The sequence below is a fragment of the Leucoraja erinacea genome, chromosome 3 (genome assembly GCF_028641065.1).
Source record: "Leucoraja erinacea ecotype New England chromosome 3, Leri_hhj_1, whole genome shotgun sequence".
NCBI classification, from domain to species: Eukaryota; Metazoa; Chordata; class Chondrichthyes; order Rajiformes; family Rajidae; genus Leucoraja; species Leucoraja erinaceus.
Window position 1 is genome coordinate 8,587,686 of NC_073379.1, and position 13,375 is coordinate 8,601,060.

General features: G+C 46.1%; 1 protein-coding gene across 1 annotated transcript in view; it reads left to right on the forward strand.

Moving 5' to 3' along the window:
* The window catches only part of si:ch211-197n1.2 (EF-hand calcium-binding domain-containing protein 6), a 92,117-nt gene that overhangs the window by 48,578 nt on the left and 30,164 nt on the right, over positions 1-13,375 (forward strand). The window contains exon 12 of the mRNA XM_055632024.1: positions 4,770-4,880. Within this exon, the coding sequence (XP_055487999.1) occupies positions 4,770-4,880 (111 nt within the window). The remainder of the gene's footprint in view (positions 1-4,769; positions 4,881-13,375) is intronic.

The following is a 13,375-nucleotide window of genomic DNA, read 5'->3' on the forward strand; positions in this document are numbered from 1 at the left end:
CCCCCCCCCCCCCCCCCCCCCCCAACTCAACTGAACCTCTCTTCAGGTCCTCTTCTTTGATTCAGTATCTGTTATCTTTTTTGTGATACACTCACATTTAAAGCATTAGATACATTCATAATATGTTGGAATCATTCTTCTTTCACCATTCCTGAAACCAACATAAATTCAGCCTGAATGATGTGAATCGGCTTTTCTCCCGATGATGCAAATAATAAACTATAGTGTGTGAGAAGGAACGTCAGATGCTGGTTTAAACCGAAGATGGGCACAAAAAGCTGGAGTAACTCAGCGGGACAGGCAGCATCTCTGGAGAGAAGGAGTGGGTGACGTTTTGGGTCGAGACCCTTCTTCAGACCAACATTTTATTTTGTTGTCCCAAACTTCCCCACTAGGTGGCAGGTTAGCTCCTCTGCGGTGTCAACAGGGGATAAAGGAGGTGGTGGTTTAATTGTTCAATGGTGTCAAGAGTCAAGAGTGTTTTATTGTCATCAGTTGCAGACAGAACAATGACATTCTTACTTGCAGCAGCGCAACACAATATGTAAACATAGTACACTGTAAACAATATAATAAACGTGAAAAAAAGTTCAGTGTGTGTGTATATATACATATACACACACATACACATATATACACACACACATATATAAACACACACACACGCATATATATATACACACACATATACAAACACACGCATATATATATACACACACATATACAAACACACATATTATATATATATATATATATTATACATACATATACCCACATACATACACACACACACATGCACATATATACACACACAAATATATATATACACACACACACACATACATACATATATATACATATATACACATACATATATATACACACAGACATAAACACACTCACACACATATACACTCACTCACACACATACACACACTCATATATATACACACATATTCACACACACATATACACACTCACACATAGATACATACACACACACACATATAAACACACACACATATATAAAAAACACAAGCACACACATATATGTATATATGTATGTATGTATGTATATGTGTATATATATGTGTATATATATGTGTATATATATACATACACACACAAACACACACACATATAAACACACACACACACTGGAATGTCAGGACTGTCTTATGAAGAAGAAAGACTGGATAGACTTGGTTTATACTCTCTAGAATTTAGGAGATTGAGAGGGGATCTTATAGAAACTTACAAAATTCTTAAGGGGTTGGACAGGCTAGATGCAGGAAGATTGTTCCCGATGTTGGGGAAGTCCAGGACAAGGGGTCACAGTTTAAGGACAAGGGGGAAATCCTTTAAAACTGAGATGAGAAGAACTTTTTTCCCACAGAGAGTGGTGAATCTCTGGAACTCTCTGCCACGGAGGGTAGTCGAGGCCAGTTCATTGGCTATATTTAAGAGGGAGTTAGATGAGACCCATCTTCAACAGAGGCCTTACCTTTATTCCCCTCCGCCCCCTCCGCCCCTCTCAATGAATTCCGAATAGAGCTTTTCTTCTGTCACCACTGCCTCCGTGCCTTTTTCTATGGGAAGGAGTCCTCACCAACCAGTGATGACCCCTTCTCCCGTCTCCACCTTTTATGATTTGTATGTCTGAAGAAGTATCTCGAAGAGATGCTGCCTGTCCTACTGAGTTACTCCAGCAGTTTGTGTCTATCTTCGGTGTAAACCAGCATCTGCAGTTCCTTCCTGCACACATCAACAAGGCAAGGTTCATCTTCCAACCTACCCCTGCTACACCACAATGCCTCTGAGTTTCACGGTTAACAGTGCGGCACTCGGTAATGAGTTTCTTTAATTAAATCAATAAATATCCTGTGATCTAAGCCAATATTTCTTTGCTGTTTCCTATCCATTGTTGAACAAAAATTGATCCATCCCAGATTTAAGTTTAAAGTTTGACCGAGGCGATGAAGTGGGGCATTGTGAACAATGATGGCTATCTCTGTATCATCCCGGCGAGCGGTCCTGGACATCGGGCCGCCAGTAGCTGCAACTGCGGAGGGCTTGGGGAGACCCTGACCACGGGGAACAATGGAGGAAGAGACTGACTTTGGTGCCTTCCCACACAGTGGGAAACTTTGATTCTGCTGTGTGGGGATGTTTTGTGTTAAATTCTATAGTGTATTGAGTCCTGTTTATTTTTATTGTATGACTGTATGGGAATTCATTTCACTGTGCCATCAGGCACATGTGACAATTAAACCTATCTTGAATCTTGAATCTTGAATCTCTGCAAAATCTATCAACTACTTTTTCAAAAGTTGCTGTTCGGATAATTGGTTTATGATTCCTCTGTTTTTCTCATTCATTTCTTAAACTGCAGAGTTTCAGGGGAAATTTTACAGAACATTCAAATAACCATATAATATAACCATAAAACAATTACAGCACGGAAACAGGCCATCTCGGCCCTACAAGTCCATGCCGAACAAATTTTTTTCCCCTTAGTCCCACCTGCCTGCACTCGTACCATAACCCTCCATTCCCTTCTCATCCATATGCCTATCCAATTTATTTTTAAATGATACCAATGAACCTGCCTCCACCACTTCCACTGGGAGCTCATTCCACACCGCCACCACTCTCTGCATAAAGAAGTTCCCCCTCATATTACCCCTAAACTTCTGTCCCTTAATTCTGAAGTCATGTCCTCTTGTTTGAATCTTCCCTATTCTTAAAGGGAAAAGCTTGTCCACATCAACTATGTCTATCCCTCTCATCATTTTAAAGACCTCTATCAGGTCCCCCCTTAACCTTCTGCGCTCCAGAGAATAAAGAATAAAGACCTAACTTATTCGTTGAACAGTTTCCAAAATAGAAACCCTTGAGAAGACTCAGCATAGAATCTGTAATGTTATCAATTAATTCCTTCATGTAAGGATGAGAATCTCTGGTGCTGGGGATTCACCATTCTCGATTGCCATTATTGTCTTCAACCCCGTAGATTTTCTTTCATCTGAAGTATCTGCTGCGGTTTACATACCCCAGTCTGCATTGACGGCGCCAAAGTAGAGATGGTCAAAAACTTCCAAATCCTAGGACTCAATATCACCAACGACTTCTCCTGGACCATCCATATTGAAGCAACGACCATGAAAGCACACCAACGCCTCGATTTCTTTAGAAGGCTTAGGAAGTTCGGCATGTCCCCAACAACTCTCACCAACGTCTTCAGAAAGTATTTTATCCGGATGTATCACAGCTTGGTTTGGGAAAGGCTCCGTCCAAGACTGCGAGAAATAGACAATAGGTGATAGGGGTAGGCCATTCGGCCCTTCGAGCCAGCACTGCCATTCAATGTGATCATGGCTGATCATCCCCAATCAGTACCCCGTTCCTGCCTTCTCCCCATATCCCTTAACTCCGCTATCACTAAGAGCCCTATCTAACTCTCTCTTGAAAGCATCCAGAGAACTAGCCTCCACCGCCCTCTGAGGCAGAGAATTCCACAGACTCACAACGCTCTGTGAGAAAAAGTGTTTCCTCATCTCCGTTCTAAATGGCTTACCCCTTATTCTTAAACTATGGCCCCTGGTTCTGGACTCCCCCAACATCGGGAACATATAGAAAGTGCAGCGAATTGTGGACGCAGCCCAGACCATCACGTGAACCAACCTCCCTTCCATTGACTCCATTCATACCTCACGCTGCCTCGGCAAGGCCAACAGCATAATTAAGGACCAGTCACACCCTGGCCACTCCCTCCTCTCTTCTATTGGGCAAAAGGTACAGACGTTTGAAAATGCACACCTCTAGATTCAAGCAAAGTTTCTTCCCAGCTGTTACCCAGGCAACTGAATCATCCTATCACCAACTAGAGAACAGTCCTGAACTACTAACTTCCTCATTGGTGGCCCTCAGATTATCTTTGGTCGGACTGGCTTTACCTTGCACTGTTCCCTTATCATGTATCTATACACTGTGGAAATGGCTCGATTGTAATCATGTATTGTCTTTCCGCTGACTGGTTAGCACGCAACAAAAGCTTTTCACTGTACCTCGGTACACGTGACAAAAAACTAAACTGTTAAACTAGGAAATGGGCAACATTTCGGGCCGAAACCCTTCTTCAGATCCGAAACGTTGCCCATTTCCTTCGCTCCATAGATGCTGCTTCACCCGCTGAGTTTCTCCATCGTCTTTGTGTACCTTCGATTTTCCAGCATCTGCAGTTCCTTCTTAAACAAACTGTTAAACTAGATGGGTCTCTTAAAAATAGTGAAGTCAGGGGATATGGGGAGAAGGCAGGAACGGGGTACTGATTGGGGATGATCAGCCATGATCACATTGAATGGCGGTGCAGGCCGAATGGCCTACTCCTGCACCTATTGTCTATTGTCTATTGTCTATGGTCTAAACTGAGAAAGAAACTGAGAAAAACTTAATATGAGTGGGTAACTGCAATGAATAATTTCATAATCCACAAACCCATCTGACTCGCTTGTCTGCGTTTCACGGATCTCCATCTAAAAGCCGCGCTGAACGTACGCATGGATTGAATTTCTTTCATTTTTTTCAGATCAGGAGCCCTCTAAGCCCTGATTAACCTCTGATATTCATGTGGCGCTCTTGATCTTGAAGACAGATTTTGGTGACAAAAAAAACTGCCATATGCCACGAGTTTTGTGGCTTGTGCTGACCTGAGAGTGAACTTGCCCTTTGACTGCGAATTTATTTTCCCCCGTTTTGTTTTTCCGCAGGTTCGGTGTGGAGATTACCGACGAAGAGTTTGAGCTGCTCATTGACAGAATCCCACTGGATGAAGACGGCAATATCCGCTATCCTCAATTCATGGCCATGTTCGACTCCAGGTATGGCTCAATTCCTGGCAGCGACAGAACGCCATATTTAACTCTAATCACGTGTGCGGGAATGAACTGCAGATGCTGCTTTACACCCGAAGAAAGACACAAAATGTTGGAGTAACTCAGTGGGTCAGGCAGCATCTCTGGAGAACATGGATAGGTGACGTTTCACAGAGTGCTGGAGTAACTCAGCGGGTCAGGCAGCATCTGTGGAGAACATGGATAGGTGACGTTTCACAGAGTGCTGGAGTAACTCAGCGGGTCAGGCAGCATCTGTGGAGAACATGGATAGGTGACGTTTCACAGAGTGCTGGAGTAACTCAGCGGGTCAGGCAGCATCTGTGGAGAACATGGATAGGTGACGTTTCACAGAGTGCTGGAGTAACTCAGCGGGTCAGGCAGCATCTCTGGAGAACATGGATAGGTGACGTTTCACAGAGTGCTGGAGTAACTCAGCGGGTCAGGCAGCATCTCTGGGGAGAAGGAATGGGTGACGTTTTGTGTCGATACGTACCATACGATAGAACTTAATTTATCCCAGGAGGGAAATTGATCTGCCAACAGTCATGAAAACACAACAAGATTCATGAAACATTGAAATTAAAGTGACGAGTGGAAAGGATTGGGGACGTGCACAGATTGGGGAGTGGGGGGGGGGGGGGGATGAGGGAAGGGGAGTCAGTCTACCCCACAACAGAAGGGGGAGGAGTTGTTCAGTTTGATAACCAAAGGGAAGAAGGATCTCCTGTGGCGTTGTGTCCTGCACCAGTCTGTTGCTGAAGGTGCTCCTCTGATCGAGTCCCTTCTTCAACCTCTAATAAACATCCCACAATTGTATGCACTATTTTTCTTTCCAATGCTTGTTTGACCCGTTTAGTGTATCTGAGACCTATTCAACTTTTGTCCAATGAAACAGTGCACCTCTACTGATTACTTCAATACTCTACATGAGATCTAAATGTTCCACAGAATTACCGCAATTTGCATTTTAATTATAACTTTTAGATGAATGCAGAAGTCATTTTCAATTTTGTGATATCACACTGCTTTGCCTGACACAATCAGTGCCCGCAACTGTGTAAAACCGAGTTACGCTTATGTCCATAACATAGCCAACATCAGGGCAGTGGAGGTGCTGCCTTATGCCCCTGTCCCACATAGGAAACCTGAAATGAAACCTCTGGAGACTTTGCGCCCAAACTAAGGTTTCCGTGCGGTTCCCGGAGGTTGCAGGTGGTTGCCGGAGGTTGCAGGTAGTGGAAGCAGGTAGGGAGAGTGATGAAAACCTCCGGGAACCGCACGGAAACCTTGGGTGGGGCGCAAAATCTCCAGAGGTTTCCGTTCAGGTTTCCTAAGTGGGACAGGGGCATTACAATGCCCAGGCTCCCAGGTTCAATCCTGACTGCGGGTGCCTTCCGTAAGGAGTTTGCACGTTCTCTGGTTTCCTCCCACACTATAAAGAAGTACAGATTTGTCGATTAACTGGCTTGGTATAAATATAAATTACCACCGGGGGCGCCACACGATTGGCAGCCCCGCCAACAGTCTGTCTGTTTTTTCGTTTTTTTTTAATTTTGAGTGTGTGTCAAAACTTTGTGTAAATGTTCTCCAGTTTGTTTATGTGGGGGGAGGGGGAGGGTGTCAGGAGAAACTTTTTTTCAGTTTCTGAAACCCCTGTCCCACGGTACGAGTTCATTCAAGAGTTCCCCCCCGAGTTTGCCCTGATTCGAACTCGGAGATTTACGGTAATGGCCGCTCGTAAGTACTCGGGGCTCTCGTGGACATTTTTCAACATGTTGAAAAATCTTCACGAGTCTTCCCGAGCTTACCTGCCGTTAGCGAGTCTTTCCCGAGTACCTGCCGTTAGCGTTACGCACCGCTAAGAGACGTCCCCGAGTTCCGACGTAACCGCTACGTTCATTCTCCGTGCTTACCACGAGTTTTGATTTTTTTTTAAACTCGGCAGAGCACTTTAATGAACTCGTACAGCGGGGCAGGGCCATTACCTTGCCAGAGATGCGATTAATTTTCAGATCGCATTCTCAGGTCACTCTGCGGCCTACCATCGATGGAGCTGGAGGCCTCCTCGGACTAACTTTGAGCCCCACCTCAGAGCGTGGACTTAACATCGGAGCTGATCCCTTGCCTGGGATAGCTCCAACCGCGGCCTGCAGACTAACCGTCAAGAGTTCGCAGTCTCGGGAGAGGCCGAGTCGGGAAGCTCTAAAGACGCAGAGGCTCGACCAGCCCCGACCCGGGGTCTGATCGCCGGGGGCAGGGGAGCTGACATCCCCCCGATGCAGCAGCTGATCGCCCCGATGCGGAGGGAGTCAGCTAAACACTGCTGGCTACGGGAGTCAAGATCGTCCCGTCAACTGAGAGTTCGAGGCCCACGAGAACAAAGAAGGGAAGGGATTTGAACTTCTTTTCGCCTTCCATCACAGTGAGGAATGTGGAGGGGTCACTGTGGTGGATGTTTATGTTAAAATGTATTTTGTGTGCTCCGTTGCTTTTTATTTGTATGACTGACTTGGCAAATGAAATTCTTCGTATATGTTGCAAAGTATTATTGTGACTGCGATTGATTGTGACTGAGTGTGTAGGGTAGTGTTAATCCGCGGGAGATCGCTGGTCGGCGCGGACTCGGTAGACCGAAGGGCCTGTTTCCGCGCTGTATCTCTAAACTAAACTAAACTAAACTAACAGGGGGTAGACAAAAATGCTGGAGAAACTCAGCGGGTGAGGCAGCATCTATGGAGCGAAGGAAATAGGCAACGTTTCGTCCCGAAACGTTGCCTATTTCCTTCGCTCCATAGACGCTGCCTCACCCGCTGAGATTCTCCAGCATTTTTTGTCTACCTTCGATTTTCCAGCATCTGCAGTTCCTTCTTAAACTAAATATGGTTTGGCTGTAATAACCAACATGTTGCAAAATAAAATCGGCAACAGTAAAAGAATTGTTCTCTTCAGTAAATTCCAGGGGGCATCTCTTGAAAAACGTCAATCCAAGTAAACCATCACACAAGGAAGTGACCCAGGTTGGCTTTTTGACATTTTAGCGAACATCCCTTTTTGCAAACAAGCCACAATGATCTTGAATTTGCTTTTGACGAGGTTTGAAGTGTAAAGTGCTATCTTCCTTGAACATGTGGTGTCTCTTTGCGAGTAATATTCCTGAGAAACGGAATCGTCCTGCCAAACCTTCCCAAGAATAATTCCGGTGATTAAGAAGTGATCTTACTTCAGTTTGAAGCCGGCGACCGCTACACAAAGCGTGGGGAACACGGATACACGTTTAAAAATCTCCTTCCACCGATAATGTATCAGCTCAGAGGTCTCAGGCTTAGCCTTTGTGTGGTCTTATTTTTAATATGTAAAACATCAAGTAAACAGCTGGCGCAGTGGACGTTAAGCAGATATTAAACGGGTGTGTGGGAACCCAGGATCGAAAACCCAAACTGATTTAGATGCAACGCACCGGTTTTCCATTTTTATTTATTAAAAAAAAAGAGGAGGGGGGGGGGGGAAGAGAGAGAAAAAAGTGAGTCGGGTTAGAGTTTGGAATAAACAATAGCATAGTGTTGCCGTTCACTGCCCGCTGGACTTAGATATTCTTCCCATGTCAATATTACTGCTACTGGGAGGTAGCTCGATTAAGGATTACCATATCATTAATAGCATCCCTGACTTTTGTTCAAAGGCTACTTGTGCAATGTTGCCTTGTGTGTGAAGCTGCTTAATCCTCTGCGCCGCAGCTGTAGCAAGGGACTTCTTCACAGTGGCCCACACTGACTTCCCTGTCCCCCTCCCCGAGACCGATTCAAGGGAGAGGGGGGGACAAAAACAGTCAGCAACAACAATCAACTCAAACCGAGTAGAAAGAAAGAAATCATTCTTACATTTCCACATTCATCCACAAACCCAGATCCCTGTCAGCGATCCCCATTCTTCCCTCCCTTGACATCTCCAACACCCACTCCGGAGGTAGTTGTACTGTCTCCATCCAAAGGGACTGCCGCTGTCAACAACCCCTCGCCCTCCCCCTCCCTCTCTCTCCCTCTCTCTCTCTCTCTCTCTCTCTCTCTCTCTCTCTCCCTCTCTCTCTCCTCTCTCTCTCTCTCTCTCTCTCTCTCTCCTCCTCCTCTCCTCTCTCTCTCTCTCTCCCTCCCTCTCTCTCTCTCTCTCTCTCATTCTCTCTCTCCCTCTCTCTATCTCTCTCTCTCTCTCTCTCTCTCTCTCTCTCTCTCCCTCTCCCTCTCCTCTCTCCCTCTCTCTCCCTCTCCTCTCTCTCTCTCTCTCTCTCTCTCTCTCTCCCTCTCTCTCTCTCTCTCTCTCTCTCCCTCTCTCGCTCTTTCTTTCTATCCCTTTCCCCCTCTTCCACCTTCCTCCCCCACTGCCTCTTTATCTCTCCATCCCTCTCCCCTCTCTCTCCCCCCCCCCTCTCCCCCACTATCTCCCTTTCCCTCCCCCCTCCCTCCCTCCCCCTTCATCCCTCCTTGTCTCCCTCCAGCTGTCTCTCTCCCTCTCCCTCCCACTCTCTCTCCCTCTCCCTTTCTCCCTCTCCTATATATCTCACTTGCTCCACCTCTAAAAGTGTGGCGTACAACATTGAGATGTTGACCTTGCCTCCCTGAGTTACACTGAGCCATTTCATTCGCACATTTCCCCCTCCCCTGAGGTGGTGTTTGACACAGATCCCCCACTGTGGGCTGTAGTTTTGGGTCAGCAACCCTTCAGACCTCATTATCTCTTCACTACTGACCCTTCACAGGGCACTTAAAACTCAGCATGTCCCAAACTCCATGAGGTCGTTGTCCTCTGCAGTTTCTCTAGACCCCGTGGTCAATAGACAATAGGGGCAGGAGTAGGCCATTCGGCCCTTCGAGCCAGCACCGCCATTCACTGTAATCATGGCCGATCATCTACAATCACTACCCCGTTCCTGCCTTCTCCCCATATCCCTTGAATCTGTGGACTTCTCTGCCTCAGAGAATTCCACAGATTCACAACTCTCTGTGTGGAAAAAGTGTTTCCTCATCTCTGTTCTAAATGGCCTACCCTTTATTCTTAAATTGTGGCCCCTGGTTCAGGACTCCCCCAACATCGGGAACATATTTCCTGCCTCTAGCATGTCCAATCCCTTAATAATCTTATATATTTCAATAAAGTCCTCTCTCATCCTTCTAAATTCCAGAGTAAACAAGCTCAGCCGCTTCATTCTCTCCCTCTATGCCTCTCCCTCTCATCCTCTATCTCCCTTCCTCCCTCCAGTTGTCTCTCCCTCCCTCTCCCTCCCTCCCCCTCCTATATATCTCACTTGCTCCACCTATCGCCAGCCCGAGAATTAGCCTTGTAAACCCACACTGCACTCTCTCAATAGCAAGAATGTCCTTCCTCAAATTGGGAGACCAAAACTGCACACTACACTCCAGGTGTGGTCTCACCAGCGACCTGTACAACTGCAGTAGGACCTCCTTGCTCCTATACTCAACTCCTCTTGTTATGAAGGCCAGCATGCTCCATTATTGCTATATTTAAGAGGGAGTTAGATGTGGCCCTTGTGGCTAAAGGGATCAGGGGGTATGGAGAGAAGGCAGGTACAGGATACCGAGTTGGATGATCAGCCATGATCATATTGAATGGCGTTGCAGGACTCGAAGGGCCGAATGGCCTACTCCTGCACCAGTTTTCTATGTTTCTATGCCATTCGCTTTCTTCACTGGCTGCTGTACCTGCGTGTTTATGTTTTCAGATGAACATTAACAGCAACAACTGAAACGTGTGCATTTATTTTGACACAAGGAACATCCTCGTGTTATTATTCATCCTCACGGTCATTATCATTTATTATCAGATGGCTGTGGAGGCCAAGGCGATGGATCATTTTTTAAGGCGGATATTGACAGATTCTTGATTAGTGCGGACCTTAGGGGTTACGGGGAGAAGGCAGCAGAATGGGGTTCAGGGGTAAAGATAAACCAGCCGTGATTGATGCCGGAGTAGACTTGAGGGGCCGAATGGCCTATTCTGTTCAAGGACAGCTTATGGTGTACAATTGGTCGCCCAATTATAGGAAGGATGTCAACCTTACAGAGGGATTTACTAGAATGTTGCCTGGGTTTTAACAACTAAGTTACAAAGATAGGTTGAATAAGTTAGGTCTTTATTCTCTGGAGCGCAGAAGGTTAAGGGGGGTCTTGATAGAGGTCTTTAAAATGATGAGAGGGATAGACAGAGTTGATGTGGACAAGCTTTTCCCTTTGAGAATAGGGAAGATTCAAACAAGAGGACATGACTTTGATTAAGGGACAGAAGTTTAGGGGTAATATGAGAACTTCTTTACTCAGAGAGTGGTAGCGGTGAATGAGCCTTCCAGTTCTGTGGTGGAGGCAGGTTCATTGGAATAAATTGGATAGGCATATGGATGAGAAACTGGTTATGGTATGAGCAGGCAGGTGGGACTAAGGGGAAAAAAAATTTGTTCGGCACGGACTTGTAGGGCCGAGATGGCCTGTTTCCGTGCTGTAATTGTTATATGTTATATGTATTAGCGGGTGATTGATGGTCAGCACAGACTCAGTGGGCTGAAGGGCCTGTTTCCATGCTGTATCTGAACTAGAAGTGAACATTCACTGTCATATGTGGTAAGTTTAACCTCCTCGCTTGCAATACAAAACCCCACCAAACCTTGCCCAGTATTTTTACACCAGTTTTGTAAGTTTCCCTCTCCCAGGCTCAGACACAGATGGACACAAAAAGCTGGAGTAAACGTGAGTCTGAAGAAGGGTCTCGACCCGAAACATCACCCATTCCTTTTCTCCAGAGATGCTGCCTGTCCCACTGAGTTACTCCAGTGCAGGAAGGAACTGCAGTTGCTGGTTTAAACCAAAGAAAGACATAAAAGGCTATAGTAACTCAGCGGTTCAGGCAGCATCTCTGGTGAAAAGGAATGGGTGACGTTTCAGGTCGAGACTTTTCTTCAGACTCCAGTATTTTGTGTCTATCCCTTTTAACAAAACATACACTTTTTTACTGATTGTATGCCTTGTTGCTACCTTCCCCAAAGCTAACAATGAGCCATTCTATATTTACCTTGAGCATTGTCCTCTTTGATCTGTCAGTTTCACACCTTATCCTTCCATATCTCTATGTCTGCTCTTTTAACTTATAAACCCCACAACCCGAACAGTGATTACATCTTAATAAGCCTGTATGGTAGTAGTGGTGTTCACTGGGTCAGCAATCCAGAGGCCTGGACTAATTGTGTAAGGAACTGCAGATGCTGGTTTAAACCAAAGATAGACTCAAAAAGCTGGAGTAACTCAGCGGGACAAGCAGTATCTCGGATTGACGAAGGGTCTCGATCCAAAACGTCACCCATCCCTGCTCTCCAGAGATGCTGCCTGTCCCGCGCCTGAGTTACTCCAGCATTTTGTGACCATCTTCGGTGTAAGCCAGCATCTGCAGTTCCTTCCTGCACTTTCTTGAAATTGAGCTTTGCACGAAGTTTGATTATCTGTCGGCGAGATGGACTGACATTCCACCTTTATTCACTGGAGATGTGGCCTTTTATTCGGGTTGCCTCGACACCTGCATCTCCGCATCGCCTTTGTATAGAGACCGAGGTTTTCTAAGTAAACCATATATTAATAAATTAACACAGCATCTAATCCTGACCGCCTCGTATCCTTGCAATTGTGGGTGTTGGTATCCTCAAACTGTTTTTTTTTTCCACTGGTGATTTTTTTTTTGGGGGGGGGGGGGTAAAGTCCGCGCTTAGTGTCAGGCTAATTTCTGTCATGTTTTTGTTTTCGCTGGGCTAATTCCGTCTGACCCTAAGGTCGCTCTCACTAGCCGTGTCTCTCGTAGCCAGGACCCGTTCAATTAGACGGGAATGCCTGTCATTACAGCCGGACAAAAGCCTCCACGTTTGCAATGAACAACTCCCCAAACGCAGCCACACCGCTCAGCCAAGCGCAAGAAAAACTCATTTAGCGCCGTCTTTTGTTCCTCCCATTCACCCGGGCTTGTAGGGTTGGCCGGTGTCAAGTTTGTCAGGTGTCCACTCCCTTCAACAGCCACCGTCGCTGCGTTAAGTGAGATGATAAGGCGACTCTATCAGCAGCCCGCCCGCCCGCCCGCGATCTTGAAAACCTCCCCCTAGAGAGCAGGGAGCAAACGCAAAAGTGGGATAACATAGAACTAGTTTAGAGGTACAGCTCGGAAACGGGCCCTTCACGACAGGCAGCGTCTCTGGAGCGAAAGAATGGGTGACATTTCGGGTCGAGACCCTTCTTCGGACTGAAAGTAGAGTGGAGGGAACAGGAGAAAGGAAAAGGACAGGACAAATTAGGGGCAGCAGCAGATGACATATCAATTAGTTTAGATCAGTTTAAGGGCCTGTCCCACTTGGGGATTTTTTCGGCGACTGCCGGTGTCACATCAGTGTCACCAAAAGATTTTGAACATTTCAAAATCCAGCGGCGGTAAAAAAAAATGGT